This window comes from Rhinatrema bivittatum, chromosome 13 (genome assembly GCF_901001135.1).
Source record: "Rhinatrema bivittatum chromosome 13, aRhiBiv1.1, whole genome shotgun sequence".
NCBI lineage: Eukaryota > Metazoa > Chordata > Amphibia > Gymnophiona > Rhinatrematidae > Rhinatrema > Rhinatrema bivittatum.
In genome coordinates, this window is record NC_042627.1 from 26,873,960 (window position 1) to 26,890,374 (window position 16,415).

At 42.2% G+C, this 16,415-nt stretch overlaps 1 protein-coding gene across 7 annotated transcripts in view; it reads left to right on the forward strand.

The window, feature by feature from the left end:
• HERC1 (HECT and RLD domain containing E3 ubiquitin protein ligase family member 1) overlaps window positions 1-16,415 on the forward strand; it is a 410,083-nt gene that overhangs the window by 329,138 nt on the left and 64,530 nt on the right. For all 7 annotated transcript variants that reach the window (XM_029575639.1, XM_029575640.1, XM_029575646.1 and 4 more), the window contains exons 64-65: window positions 9,961-10,099; window positions 11,639-11,820. In XM_029575639.1, the coding sequence (XP_029431499.1) occupies window positions 9,961-10,099; window positions 11,639-11,820 (321 nt within the window). The remainder of the gene's footprint in view (window positions 1-9,960; window positions 10,100-11,638; window positions 11,821-16,415) is intronic.

Consider the following 16,415-nt stretch of genomic DNA (forward strand, 5'->3'; position numbering starts at 1 on the left):
ATATCAGGTATAAATTGTAAGCCTTGCAGTCCATATAATATGTAAGAAAGTCTGTGACCATAATTTCTGCATTCAGGGCGTATATAGTTCGTTTAGTAGGATTCAGTGATGATGTCAAGGCAGAATCTCTTAGCTCCTTAGGTTAGATGCATGTGTATGAAGTCAAATCTGAATAAAAGTGCAACAAATCCGATTAAGTAGTAAGAAAATACTTTTATGTCACGTACTCCCTATATTTAAGTTGCCAAATAATCCCCACATTATTTCAAAACATCATGCAATGGTCCAAACCACAAACATAAATACGCAAACTGTACATTAAAACATATATGTCACAGCACTGACCACATAATACATTCATTCATTCATTCCTCCTTGTACACATGTAACATAGAACAGACCACATGACAAACGTTTGAGCTCAAAAAAGAAAAAAGTATTTTAAAAAATATAAAAGAATTGGATCGATCCACAAAAGAAAACAAAAACTCAGAATGAAAATTAAAATAGATCTATTCAAAAAATTGAAAAGGAATCAAACTGGAAAAAACTGATCTTCATCTCCCATAGAACAGAGACAGATGCGCTTTGTGCTTTGGTACCCTGGAAAGAAATCTAATATATGACAGTTAATATAATGTTTAAAATGAAAATTAAAAATGACATTACAGGTTCTTTAAAAGTCAAACTACTGTTATACCTTAATTCAGCAAAAAACAGTCATAAAACTACTTTCCTTTCTCTGATAATCCACCCCTAGGAGGCGCTGTCCCCTGTGATAAGAGCTACTTCCTTTTACAAATCTAAAATCTCTTTTTGTTTTCACTTAATTAGAAGTCATTCTATTTCCATCCAATATGCATATGTTCCACAAAGTTCTTACTACCAAATCCTGCAAATACCCTAAATAGAAATACGAATCATTTCCAAAAGCACAGACATATCAGCTAAAAGTCTGGAAGTATGCAAAATAAAAGGATGGCACATACTAATATACATTAACCAAAAGTTTTTCTTACTGGCACATAAATAGATAATATGCATTGCTGCTTATTTCTCTGTTGTTCACCGTCTCACAATCTTACTCCTTTACATATCATCTAACCAGTCCACAATACAAACATGTACTACCTGAACTCCCATCAAAATAAACAACCTAATTCATTTCCTTTCTTCTAAAAGGTAGCAGCTACTGAAGTATAATCAAAACTGAGAAATATTTATCATCCTTACTGCTGCATGCCGTCCGTTTATTTCTAACCTGTGTTTAAGTTAAAATAAATCCTATCTGCACATATATTGCTCAGCACACAGCCTTCTACATATTCCTAAATCTCTTCCCTCTTCAACATTACTTCATCTCTCATCCCTAATATTCACTTTCCCCATACTTTCAACACAAATTTCTGTTTTCACATTAAACAGATCAATTCATTAGTCCCTCTTCTATCACCTTTGCACTTTGTCCTATAACATACTTAAACCTCAAACCTCTCAGCAGAACTGTAAAATCCATTTTAAAAGTGACTCACTCCCAGGTGTTTTTTTTTTTCCTTTCTTCTCAACCACATTCCTAAGGGGGGGGTTCAACTCCTTTCCCGCTAAACAACTGTTACCCTCAATGCATAGGTTTGTTAAGTGATAAAACCCTTAAACAAATCATTTCATTAAAATAAAGTTGCTCTCTTGTAGTATATCTATAGATTGTTTTCCTTTCTATCTCTCTGCCTATACCCCTGACCAAAGAACAAAACCATACATCCCTCTCCAATGATAAATCAAATCTAATTATGAATGACTTTAAATAAACACAAGTTCATGCTTTTCGTTCTTACCAAATGAAATGAAACACAATGCACAATAAACTCTCGGTAATCACACAATTCTAAAAACTTAGATGCAAATATGAGCATCTCTGCATTAATGGTAGGAAATAAAACCAAAAACTAAAAAGCTTACTGGGCTGGTTATTCTTTTTCTACGTTTACAGTGAACATAAGAGTCCTTGTGGCCAGCCATGGCTACATTAGTCAGCTCTGTACCTTGAGGGGGAGAGGGGAGAAGCAAAACACCAAAAAACTGAAAAACTTCATTTCTCTGGTTAATGATACCCTAACAGCAATCACGCATTAACTCCAAAGCAAACTTAAATATGAACTGATAACAATAAATCTCATAGACTAAAATAAACTGGAGACATTTATGTACCTCTAATCACAGACAGCTATAAACTATAATATCCAGCCATGCAGTTTCTAGTTTTAAAAGCACCGCATTTGTTTTTGTTTAACAACTAAACTTTGGTAAAAATCCACTAACGAAAAACACCTTATCATACTAATTATAAAACTTTCAACTTACCAATTGTATCTTATTCCCTCTTTCTCCTTCTGAATCTACACACTTACAACAGCCGCTCTACTCAGCCGTTCACCAGGTGTAAAGTGAAAGTGAAACTGCTTGAGCGCATGCCATGCGGTCTAAGAACAAAAGACCCCAGACTGACTAGTGCTGGCTATCCCTCTGTTTGTTCAATTGTTCAATCTGATTTTAATCAAATCATCAACTCATGTCCTGTCTCCCTAACATATATTAAAGAACAGTTTGCAAAAAATATTCTAAACCTGATATAACACACAAGCTATATACACTGTACAACAAATAAAATAAAAACATTGCTACTTACAGATTTTTCCTTTTTTTTTTTTTTCTTGTTACATACTCACAAAATAGATCCAACTTCATTCCACATCTGCTCTGAACTCATAATTCTCCGGGATAAACCTCCAGGCTACCTGGGTAACTCAATCTTTGAACGGCAAGCCAAATTTTTTTACCCTTCAAGAACCTAGTATTAGGTTGTCCACCAACCATAACACTACAGCTTATTAATAATTAATAATTAACAATAACAACAGTTATTAGAGTCCCATCTGGGGTGCCAAAATGTCTAATTTTGAGACTCATAGCTTAGGGCACAAGAACACTGCAATTCAGCAAGAGGTTTTAAAATTTAGTTTATTTTGGCTTTTTCAAAAGACATGCAGAGACAAGTGTTCTTGTGAGATGCAATCTGCCCTCTTTCTGTAATAAGTAGCATCTCAATGAATTTCTGCCCTGCTCTGACTTATATAATTAAAATCCAACATTCTCGAAGCTTCCAGAAAAGTGTAACCGCCCACAAACACATGATACTGTTTGTCATGACAATCTATCCTGTATAGGAAATGCTTGTGAGGACCTCCCTCAACTAAGAATTCTTCTAACCCTGTTACTCCTCCCAATGTAAACAAGTTCCTGTATCATACTGGCTTTGATGCAAGTATTCTCTTCTTGTCTTCTGTTGTTCTTCTTTGTTTATTGTAAACACCTCCCAGTCTGGGTCTTGAATAGAGCTTGGCACCAGGATTCATTCAAATTGGTTTCAGGTCATTGAAACCAATATCTGCAAGATAAAGGCTTGCATCCTATTTTCCTGCAGAACGAGTATCCCTGCATTGTGAAGTATATGTGGCCATTAAAATAGGCCTCTCTCCTTTTGTTGCCAGCAAATCTGTCTCAGAGATTCTCTGCAAGTCATTGATGCCTTCCTGGCCTGTAATTATAAGCTTTGCAGGATTTACCAGTTTCCCAACTCTTCTGCATCCTTTGAATCTGTGATAGTCAGAAAGTCTCTCAAAGTTCATTCACCTCTGACAGGCCACGATACAGCAAAGGCATCTGGGAATTCTTGGTTATCTTAATCAGACATATTCTTCATTACCCTGGTGCGTTCCCGGGGACCTTATCCCGGTGATTTATAATGCAAACTCATAGCTGCAGTGGCGGCTTATTTTCTTGTTTTCTTTTTCTTTTCTTCTCAATAGACTTTGAGATACTGGCCCCGGGGCGCCTTTTTCTGCGTTGATATGCTACTTTTTCATTGGTTCCTTTGGGAATCGATACCAGTGAGGATACTTTCTTTTGATATTTTTGGATCGGATGCGGATCTTTGACTTTAATTTTTTTTTTTTTTTTTTCTTCTTGATTAAGAGGTGGTCACCTGAACACATGGTTTGGCTCCTACTCTCATTACTGAGAGGCTTGAATGGTGTGGAGTGTATGTTGGGGGGGGAGGATGGGGCGGATACGGGGGGGGCGGGAGGGGGGAATAGGCGCTCAGGGGAAATTTCAGTCCACATGGCAGCGGGTGCAGGGGTTAATGTTTTTACTCTTCTTGGTTTCCTGCATTGTCCCTTTACTTTGTTTATCTGCTCGGGGGATGTGCTCAGCTGGGGAGCACTCCCTTTCCTGCATTGTTTGTGCCTATATGTATAAATTGATTTTCTGTGTTTTACTATGGCACCTAAGGTGAATTACTTGAGCTGGAATGTTGCAGGGTTGGGTACACCGGTCAAACGGGAGAAAGTGCTAGCCAGGTGTCACAGAGATAGGGGGGATATCATCTTTCTACAAGAAACGCATATGGTAGATAGTGAACATAATAAATTGAAGAATAAAAAGGGGTACTCTCAAGTTTTCTTTTCTTCCGGGTCCAGCAAACGAAATGGTGTTGCCATTTTGATCAAGGGCTCTGTTCCTTTTCAATTGGAAAAGCAATGGTCAGACACTGAGGGAAGGTACATAATACTTAAAGGTGTCTTGTATGGAGCCCCTATTTTACTAGCATCCATTTATGGTTCCAATAAATATGATCATGGGTTTTTTGCTCAGTTAGTGGCCCGGATCTCAGAGGCGGGTTCCGATTCTGTTATCCTAGCTGGTGATTTCAATTGTTTGGCGGACCATATATGGGATAAATGTTCATTAAGTCATACATCTCCTTTGGGTAAGGGGAAGGGTATTTCCTTCTTATGTCGTACATTGCAGCTTGTTGATGTGTGGCGGGCACTTCACCCTTCTGAAAGGGATTATACTCACTATGCTAGAGCCCATCCATCTAAGTCCAGAATCGATTATATATTAATCTCAGAGTCCCTGTTCTCTGCAGTTGAGACTGCGACGATCGGGACCTTGGCTATATCTGATCATTGCCCTGTACTCTGCTCTCTGGGTAATTCCGCCACTGCCCCCTCCTTGTTTCAATGGCGTATGCCGGAGTGGCTTGCCACGGATATAGCCTTCAAGGCATTTTTGCTTGAGAAGTGGGGACAATATGTTGAGTATAATGGGCAACACGTGGAGACTCCAGTCCTCTTCTGGGAAACGGCTAAGGCTGTTCTCTGAGGTGACATTCTTCAATATGCTATTAGGAAAAAGAAACAGCAGAACGCTCAAATTTTATCTTTGGAGCGGCAATTGAAATATTACAAAAATCAGTGGAATAAGGAGAACTCCGCTCTTTGGGAAGCTAGATTTCGACAAACTCAGGTAGTTTTAAATGATTTATTACACCAAAAGGCCACTGGAAACTTATTTTCCTTTAAACACAAATTATTTTTACATGGCAATAAGCCTGGTAGGCTCTTAGCCCGTCTGTCCAAAACAAAGACCCCTTCTAAATTTATTTCTCACATTAAGAAACCAAATGGCTCACATGCTGTCACCACGTCTGAAATTGGGTTGGTGTTCCAAAATTTTTATAAACAGCTGTATGCTGCGGAACCTCCAAACGATTTTAATCAGACGGCTTTTTTTCAGGATTTACAGTTGCCTGTACTTTCTGATGTACAACGAGCCTCTCTTAATAGACCCATTACGTCCTTGGAGGTAGCGAAAGTAATATCTGATCTCCATTTACACAAATCCCCAGGGCCTGACGGATTGACCTCCTTGTTTTACAAATCCCTCAGTGACCAGGTTGTACCGCCTTTGACCACACTTTTTAACCACATGATCACTAATGGGATCTTACCTGATACAATGAAAGTGGCAGCTATCACGATATTGCCTAAACCTGGGAAGGATCTGGTGGAACCGGGGTCATATCGCCCCATCTCTTTACTTAATCAGGATATTAAAGTGTATTCCAAAATTTTAGCGAACAGATTAAAATTCGTTCTACCTGACCTTATTTCTCCTGAGCAGACAGGCTTTGTGTATGGTAGACGCCCAGTGGTGAACATTCGCCGCCTCCTGGTTGCTTTAGAGAGTTGTCATGCTTCGGATATGGTTGATCCTTTATTGGTCAGCTTTGACGCTGAAAAAGCATTTGACCGGGTGGCCTGGCCGTATCTCTTTGCAGCCCTGGAGAGGTTTGGCTTTTCGGGATCTTATTTGGCAGCGGTTCAACTATTGTACCGGGACCCCAAGGCTTTTATTTGCATGAATGGTTCCACGTCTCCCTTATTTACACTGGAACGGGGCACGAGACAGGGGTGTCCCCTATCCCCTCTTCTATATATTTTATCCCTGGAACCTTTAACCCAGAAAATACGCCAGTCTTCTGGTATCACAGGTATTAAAACAGGCCCCATAGAACAAAAGATGATGTTATTTGCGGATGACATGTTAATGTTACTTTCCAATGCCCGGATGACTTTGCCTCTCTTGCTTGAGACAATTCAGACCTTTGGCACATTCTCCGGCCTGAAGCTTAATCTCACTAAGTCTGAGGCTCTAGATCTCACAGGTTCGCTTCAGTCAACTTGGCCAGATTTCCCCCTCCTTTGGGCACAAGACACGATTAAATATTTGGGCATCAAAATACATAAAAACCCTATGTATTGGTATAGTTGTAATATTACACCCTTATGGCATGCCTTTCAGTTAAAACTCCAAAGTTGGAAACCGCTTCCCCTATCCCTCTCAGGTAGAATTGCCTTGGTGAATATGATTTTGCTCCCTAAGCTTCTCTATATCTTGCAGATGGTTCCATTTTATTTGAAATCCAAGGACATCCGTCTCTTATATAAGTTCTTGGGTGCGTTTTTCTGGAATTATAAAAAAGCCAGAACTGCTTTTACCACATTAATTGCCCCAAAATCTGAAGGGGGTTTAGGCGGGGCTAATATACGATATTACAATATTGCTTGTTTACTGCCTACTTTGCGGGAATGGCTGGGTTATAGCGGATCATCGGACATCTTACGGTTGGAACAAGCAGCTTACCTTCCGAGAAATTTGGCTTATGTATTGCATTCTCCTGGGGAGAGCCTTCCTAGGAGTGTTTCCCAAGGCCTAGTTATAAGGGGATTGCGGAACTGTTGGAAATTTCTTAGACAGTTCTTACATCTTGACTGGAAGGTATCCTATTGCTTGCCGTTGATGCATAACCCAGACTTACCAGCGGGTATCCCTGTTAAAACTTTGTCTAAATTACATGCAAAAGGTATTGTGGATTTGCTTCCATTCATGGATTTGCAAACTAATCGCCTTCGTTCTTTTAGTTATTGCTGTGATAACCTTGGTTTTTGCTCCTCTGAATATCTTACTTATCTCCAAATTGGTAGTTATATCCGGCATATGCTACTCTCCTGTAAGAGGGCAATCACCAATGGACCTTTTCAGAGATTTATCCATCTTAGTGGTCTTAAAGTGGTAAAGCTGTCTATGTATTATCGTTACTTGCATGAGTCTTTTCGCTATACTATATATGACAGTAGTTCTGCGACCTGGTCCACGGAACTAGGATGTGAAATTACGCCCAAGGCCCTGTTACTCAGTACCCAGATTGTTCAAAAGGCGGTTTTCAGTGTCTACATGCGAGAATTACATTTTAGGATTGCTCTCCGGCTGCTTTTTTGGCCAAGGAGGGCTTTCCTTGCTGGGATTGTCCCATCCGGGGCGTGTCCCAAATGTTCGCAACCCCATGCCTCTTTATTGCACTGTTTATGGGACTGTGTGGTTGTACGACAATTTTGGACTATGATCTCCCATTTTCTTTCTGAACCTTTCACGGCGAGCTTTTGTCTGTTGGGAATTTGTCATGCGCAAGGAACCAGGAGACCACCGCGGACATTGTTACTTCATAAAGTTCGGCTGACGGCCCTAAAAATTATTTTACGTCATTGGATCTCCGCTACACCTCCATCACTACCTGAGTGGAAAGATGCCATGTTGGACCTCTATCTATTAGAACGTAAATCGTTTCCACAAGCTTCACTGACTCAGCGGACCAGGCTACACAATATTTGGTCTCCCGTCCTTAAGATGCTCCCTTTACCTGCTTCTGTTACCTCACTAATCTAATTGTTATTCTTAGTTTGTGGATTGTGGGACAGTGAACTGCTGCTCGTTTATGTTTATCTTTATGTTTATCTTTATATCTGCATATCTTTATACCTATATGTATCCTTAACCCTTGTAGTCTAATGAAGGTTGGGACTGATGAACACCTGAGCGCTATGGGAGGGGGGAGGGAGAGGGGCTGGGTGGGGACAGGAACGGGGGTGGTGTGGGTGGGTTGTTTTGTTGCTTGATATCTACGAGGGTACACAATTGTTGATGATTTCTTTTTTTTTTTTCTTGCTCTTGTACGTTGTATGCCTCGTATCAAACTTTAATAAAAAATATTACAAACAAAAATATATATATAAGAGATATAAATGTGTTAAGATATATATGTATTAAGAACCAGGAATATATATAGGGGTATCTTAGGCAGCTATAGTAACAAGAACTTTATATAATGCTGAGGAGCATAACAATGTATACGACAACTATAATACAAGGTACCAAGAGATATGGATTAATCAAAGACAGCGTTCTTAAGGCGTTCTTAATCAGTTGCCATGGGTGGGGTATGAAGCCAGGGAGGTGGGGAGCAAACTTCATAGAGGGTAATATGAAGGGGTCCCAGAGCACACAGCAGAAAGAGCAAAAATAAAAGCAAGGGAGAGCTATGGAGTACTTCAGGAGGAGTGACTTGAAAAGTGGTGAATATTGAGGGCAAGGAGCTTGGGTACAAAAGGGATAGAGAGGGCACTGGAGGGGAGAAGTCAGAGGGAGCTTGAGTGAGAGAGACTAGGGGCAAAGAGTGAAGAAGGGAGGAGAGGGTAGCACAAGGAGGAGAGCCGCCAAGCCTCGATCGTTGTACTTGTGGGGTTTGGGGCTTACAAGAAAGACACTGATACGGAGAGGATGGGGGATTCAGAGAGACTGATGGGAACAAGAGAGAAAGAAAGACAGACATTGGGCAGTGCATGAGAAAGAGGAATATGTTGGTCAGAGGCAGGTGGGGCAGGTGGCAGGATTGAGAGAGAGATTGGTAGGGACAGGGTGGGGGAATTGAGGGAGAGAATGGTGAAGACAGTGGGAGGATTGAAAGACTTGAGGGGACAGAATGGAGGGTTTGAGAGAGAGACTAGTGGGAACAGGAGGAAATTGAGAGAGACTGGTGGTGCAAGGTTGGGGGATTGAGAGTGACTGCTGGAAAAAGGATGGGATTGAGAGAGAAACCGGTGGGGAATAGAGTGAGTGGATTGCGAGAGGGAGAGATACTGTTGGAAGGGGTACTCCCCCATGCCCCTAATCTTTTGAAAACATGTTGCTCTTTGGTACTATGCATTGATTTCTTGGCTCTTGGTGCATATAAGGGTGGCCACCCCATGCCAGAACAATTTGACTCTGTTTCCCGAGTCTTTGGGGCCAATGTACTAAGCAATTTCCCCATATACACAACATGGGAAGAATCCTTTAGTACATCAGGCCTTAAGATATTTTCATGCACTCTTATTTTGTAATTATGTATAAAATTTGTACTTACACACAAGTAAAAACCTTAATTACAGCTAAGACTTAAATTGATGCAAAAGCAAGTATAGTGCAAACATAGAAACAAAGTTCACAAGGGGAAAAAGATGAAATCACTTTTAGTAGAAATAGTTATAAACATATCTAGCAAGAGAAGCAAAAATCAAGGTTTGCTTATCAGGTAAGGGTTTGAGATAGGTATCCTAACATCTAACATCTTTTTGTGTATGAATTCAGTGAGCATTTACAGGGTTCTGATAAAGTTATGCTTTGGGGGATATTTTTGCTTTTATTATAGAAGTTTAACATACTCAGTTCTTCCCCTAGGTAATTTGTGGGCAGAACTGTACTTTTGTCATTCAAGCCAATGGAACAGTGTTAGCTTGTGGAGAAGGAAGCTATGGCCGTTTGGGGCAAGGGAACTCTGATGACCTTCATGTCTTAACTGTTATTTCAGCATTGCAAGGTAAGATCTTCTACAGAAAAGTTCACAGCACATGTCAGACACATGATAGTACATTGAAAAATAGTTGAATTAGCACAGGTTGCAAACCCGTGCTTCAGATCAAGTTACCATTCAGTTACACTCCAAGCACTCAGCCCCCCTCCCCCATATCTGTCACTAGCACAGGCATTGGAAGGAAACTGCCTAAAATCTAATGCACAACTGAAGTTCAATTTAGTCAGGAATACCTTTTGCATATTAAATACATCAAATGTTATCATGATGTTATCATGAGTTATCATGATACCCATTTATATTGTTCGTTGTCTGTATCAAATGGTTACCCATTTTTATTGTTCTTTGTCTGTATCAAGTTGTTATACTGTAAACCGGAGTGAAGGCAGATTGCTATACTTCGGTATATAAAAGACTTTAAATAAATAATTAAATAAATAAATAAATGACTATAGGGCCAGAATCACTGAAGCTTCTAAAACATGAGAAATAACTAGACATCTTTTTTTATGAAAAACTTTTCACATTCATTATTCAGAATTAATAAATTATGTATTTACTTGTATTTTGCATAAATGGCAGAGAGCCTTCAAATAGCCAAGTATTTGGTGAAACGCCATACACAGTTTATAACTGAATAGCTCTTCTATGACACTGGATAGTGCGGACATTTGAAAATGAGACATTCAGCTGGAATCACTCTTTCCACTGCTTGAAGTGGGAGAGTGGAGTCTTCGGGCAGGGGAACATAAGAACATAAGAAATTGCCATGCTGGGTCAGACCAAGGGTCCATCAAGGATGTTTTTTTGGCTAAAATAGTCTCTTTCACTTTACCTTTTAACCATGACGGTAATCGTTTTGCCTTCTTTCCACCTTTCTTAATGTGTGGAATACATATGGACTGCGCCTCTAGGATTGTATTTTTAAACAATGTCCAAGCCTGTTGAACACTTTTAACCTTTGCAGCTGCACCTTTCAGTTTTTTTCTAACTATTTTCCTCATTTTATCAAAGTTTCCCTTTTGAAAGTTTAGTGTTAGAGCTGCAGATTTACCAATTGTCCCCCTTCCAGGTATTAGTTTAAATTTGATCATGTTATGATCACTGTTTCCAAGTGGCCCCACCACCGTTACCTCTCTCACCAAATCTTGCGTTCCACTAAGAATTAAATCTGAAATAGCTCCCTCTCTTTTTGGTTCTTTCCCTCCCATCCAGTCATTCCCCTACATTGCATAAAGTCTGTGAACTGTTCATTATGTTAATTCAGGAGGAAGTGCCTAACAGTTGATCCAGGGGGAAAAGATCTTACATATGGGAGATGAGAGATCTTATGCATGTCTCAAGTAAAATTTAAATATTTTTTATTTTGATCTGAGGCCTATAGTACTATAAATTTATATCAAATACATACTCTTGATCAAGAGAGAGGCCTGCTTTTTCTCCTGGCTTTGACTTGATGAGTTTACCTAGAATTGTATAAATATAAATTTGTATCCCCGTGTGTGCTTTATTTAATGACTGTTTAATTTGGTCTTATTTACACAGGTTTTGTTGTAACACAGTTGGTGACATCTTGTGGATCTGACGGCCATTCCATGGCTTTAACGGAAAGTGGCGAGGTCTTCAGCTGGGGTGATGGAGATTATGGCAAGCTTGGCCATGGAAACAGCGATCGACAACGCCGGCCCAGACAAATAGAAGCGTTACAGGGAGAAGAAGTTGTGCAGGTTCAAGAACAAATGAATCAGTTATTAAAATGGAGCAGGTTTTAAAAAAGGAAAAAAAAACAAAACTAACAGACACTCGAAGTAAGGATAGGAAGCCAGAAGTCTGGCTAGGAGATGCCTGCTTCTAGTAAACAAAAATAAAATGCTTTATTTTCCATTTACTAGCGGTAAGATGCTTTCTAGGTCAGGCATTTCCTGTGCCACCATCAGGCTCAGTGTCACCATTTTTGCTCAAGTAATGAAATTCTGGGTGTTAATAGCTGCTTTAATTTTAACTTGTAAGGAGCTGTCCCAGTAATCAAGGGAAGCTGGGTTTGAAAACAGAGTTAAAATATAGAACTTTGTGCTGAACTGAATGCTTTTAGGATAGACAGAGGAAGTTGTGACAAAAACTTGACATAAGGGATACAGTCACTCTAGTTTAACTAAATAAGCCTATGCATTTAGCTTTTGATAATTGAAAATGTTCTTTTTGAGCCTTTCCTCCCTATTATGTAATCCCATTATTAACCATATCATGGGAAGTATTAATTGCTGCACTTCTTTTATATTTGATTCATATTGAGCTACAAGCCAAATTAAAGAAATAGCAGTGCCCCCTATGCACAAAGTATTCCAATCTTTCTCTATCATGTTTCTCAAATTTAGTGGAAAAATATTTTTAAGAAAATTTTTGATCAAAACTGAATATGGCTGCTCACAGGACAAGCAGGATGTAGTCCTCACATATAGGTGACATCATCAGGATGGAGCCCAATCATGGAACACTTTGTCAAAGTTTCTAGAACTTTGACTGGCACACTGAGCATGCCCCGCATGCCACCAACCCTGCATCCAGCAGGGGTCCCTCTTAATCTCTTTTTTTCCACGCAGCAGTTGCCTCACGGTTCTCAGGAGCTCTGTGAGAATTTCTCACAATTTTTCTTCACAGAACTTTTCTTCAAAAATTTAAAAATTTCTCCCCATCCCGTGGTCCCCCATCGTTAATACTGGTAAGTGTTTTGGTTTTTTTTTTACCTCGTTCTTCGCGGTCGGTTCCCAACAGAGCACTTATCGGTACCCGACGTCCACTGACCGTGCACCGTGTTTATTTTTTCAATAAAATGGCGACCGGTTTTTGGAAGTGCCCCGAGTGTCCGAGGACTATGTCCATAATGGACCCTCATGACGTCTGCGTCTTGTGTTTGGGGCCTTCCCACGATGTCCAACTGGGTACCAGTTGTGCCCAAATGACACCGAAAGGCCGCCGGGCCCACTTAGAGAAAATGGAACACCTTTTCAAAACTAAGCGCTCATCCCCATTTATTTGAGGGGGATGAGCGCTTAGGGTGGCAAAAGTGCACCGAGCCAGAAGCCGTAGTTGACTCCATCTCCATCGATGTCTCAGCATCGAGACACCAGTGAACGGCTGTCACCAGCATCGTCTTGTTCAAAAGCCTCCACATGATCGTCCTCTGCAACGAAGAAGGACCGGGCCGAGCATCAAGAGAGTCATCGACATCGATGAGACCCATCTTCTGGAACGGGCACCGAAAAACCATTGACATCGATGGAACCTCCGATGAAGAAGTCCTGGGGAGCGGAGCCCCCATCCTCCTCTGGACCCGGGACACCGAGGCGTTCCCCACCTGCAACGGTGTCGGGAGCCGAGACTCCATATATTCCTGTGGACCCTCCGGCAATGCCCATGGAGCCTCCAACCCCGGAAGCTGTGTTACCAACACCAGCCTTCCAGGAGGAATTGGACCGGATGGTCCAAGAGGCAGTCCTCCAAGTGCTTCGAGGATTTCAATCACCATCGACTCCTATCCTGAGGCCTGACCTGGTGCTGACAATGCTTGCTTCGCTACTCAAAAGGCTAGACACCCTAATCGGCACACTTCCTTCAGGGCCCGTGCCTTCTGGACCGACGATGCCTCAGAGACCATCAGTTCCTCCACTGGCATCGACCCCAATTCCTCTATCATCGGATGTTGAAGACCGTGATCTGTTGATGCCGGACCCAATTCCAGGGCCCTCAGGTATATTACCACCCTGATGCCCATCGACAACATCTATTCCATCTGTGCCTCCACCGGACTCTGTGCTGCCTCCATCTATTTCTGTGCCTCCACCATTTCCATCGGTGCCACCTCCTGATCCGGCTGGATTAGGACTTCTCCCTCCATTGGAAGAACCACAGGGTGGTGGAGACCAGCCATACAATCCCTGGACTGATGATTCCTCTGACTCCCAGGATTCTGAGGACATCCCATCCGAGCTTTCACCTCCAGAGGAAAGGCAACTCTCCCCTCCAGAGGACCTCTCGTTTGCAAGCTTTATAAAGGAAATGTCTGAAACTATCACTTTCAAGCTGCAAACTGAAGAGGATGCCAGACACAGGATGCTGGAAGTTCTGCAATTCGTGGATGCTCCTAAGGAAGTGATGGCAATTCCAGTCCACGAGGTTCTACTTGACCTATTGCATCGTACCTGGGAGCACCCAGGTACAGTTCCACCAGTGAACAGGAAAACTGATGCTACCTATCTGATTCAATCAGCTCCAGGATTCTAGAAAACCCAGTTCCCTCATCACTCTGTAGTGGTTGAATCCGCTCAGAAGAAAGCAAAGAGATCCTACCCTCATTCTTCTGCCCCTCCTGGCAAAGAACAGAAATCTTTGGGCGCAGAGTGTTCCAGGGGTCTATTTTGATGGCACATATAGCAGCCTACCAGCTATACATGACAGTACTCCAGAAAACTTTGGAAGCAGGTGCAAGATTTCTCCAAATCCCTGCCAGAGGAGTTTCAAGAAGGTCTGAATTCCATCCTCCAGAAGGGCCTTGATGCTGGAAAACATGAGGTCAGAGCTGCCTATGACATATTTGAGACTGCCTCCAATGTGTCAGCAGCAGGCATAAGTGCCAGAAGATGGGCATGGCTAAAATCTTCAGACTTGCGTCAAGAAGTCCAAGACAGGTTGGCAGACCTTCCCTGCACAGGGGACAACCTGTTTGGAGAGAAAATCCAAGAAACAGTTGCGCAACTCAAAGACCATCATGAGACATTGCGCTGCTATTCCCTCTGACTTTTCGTCCACTACCAAAAGGCAGTTCAGAAGTGATCCCAGGAGGCTAACCTACAAAAACCCGTAGGTATTATCCTCCTCCATTCTGGACTCGTCCAACCAGGCCCTATCAAAAAGGTCAACCTCGTCAGCACAGGCCTCCAAAAACCCAACCAGCTCTGCAGACTGGTCCTGCATCAGAGTTTTGACTCCCTTCTAGAGAGCAACAGTCAACCTCTGCCTCCAGCAACATTTCCTGTAGGAGGCTGCTTATGCCACTTTGCAAACATATGGCACACAATCACAATGGACCAATGGGGTCCGTTCTATGGTTGCCCAGGGTTACCATCTAAACTTCCTCACGCTACCATTGGACTCTCCACCTCGTGACTCCATCACGTACCCTCTCCTTCATCGGCGCGGATTTAAACTCCATGCCAGCCAAAGCGTTCCTCCCAAGGGACCGAGCGCGCACATTATCAACCTTGGCCAAAGCAATACAGTCTCGCTGAATCACGACAGCTCGCCATGTACTAACCTTACTAGGTCACATGGCGTCCATGGTCTACATTACCCCAATGACTTGTCTAGCCATGAGAGTAACACAATGGACTTTAAAGTCCCAGTGGTCCCAATCATCTCAACCTATGTCCCACATTGTCCACGTCACCAGTCAGCTTTGCGTCTCACTAGCTTGGTGGATACAGGAGTCCAATCTTCTGATAGGACTACCCTTTCAATCTCCAGAACCTCAGATTACACTAACAACAGATTCCTCCAACCTCTGTTGGGGAGCCCATGTCAACAACCTGTAAACCCATGGAACCTGGACTGCAGTGGAATCAAAGCACCAGATAAATTTTCTGGACCTCAGAGCAATACGATGCGCCCTATTTGCTTTCCAGGATTGTTTCTCCAACAAGGTAATCCTAATTCAAACAGATAACCATGTAGCAATGTGGTACCTCAACAAGCAAGGGGGCATAGGCTCTTACCTGCTGTGCCAGGAGGCGGCGCAGATCTGGGCCTGGGCTCTCTCCCATTCCATGCTACTGAGGGCAACCTACCTGGCAGGCGTGGACAATGTGGTGGAGGACAATCTCAGCTGGACCTTTCATCCCCACGAATGGTCCCTGGTTCCCACTATAGCAAACAAAATTTTCAACCAGTGGGGCCACCCGCACATAGATCTCTTTACGTCAATTCACAACCGCAAAGTGGACAACTTCTACTCTCTACATCGCAGCCGCAAGACACCACCGAGGGATGCCTTCGCCCACTCGTGGACAGAGGGTCTTCTGTATGCCTACCCTCCACTTCCACTCATCAGCAAGACTTTCGTGAAGTTACGACACGACCGGGGCTCAATGATCCTCATAGCCCCTTATTGGCTGCATCAGGTTTGGTTTTCCATCTTTCGTGACCTCTCAGTCCAGCAACCAATTCGCCTGGGCACAGACCCAACTCTGATAACGCAGAACAACGGACTATTGCGTCATCCGAACCTCCACTCCCTGTCTTTAACAGCATGGATGTTGAAAGATTGATA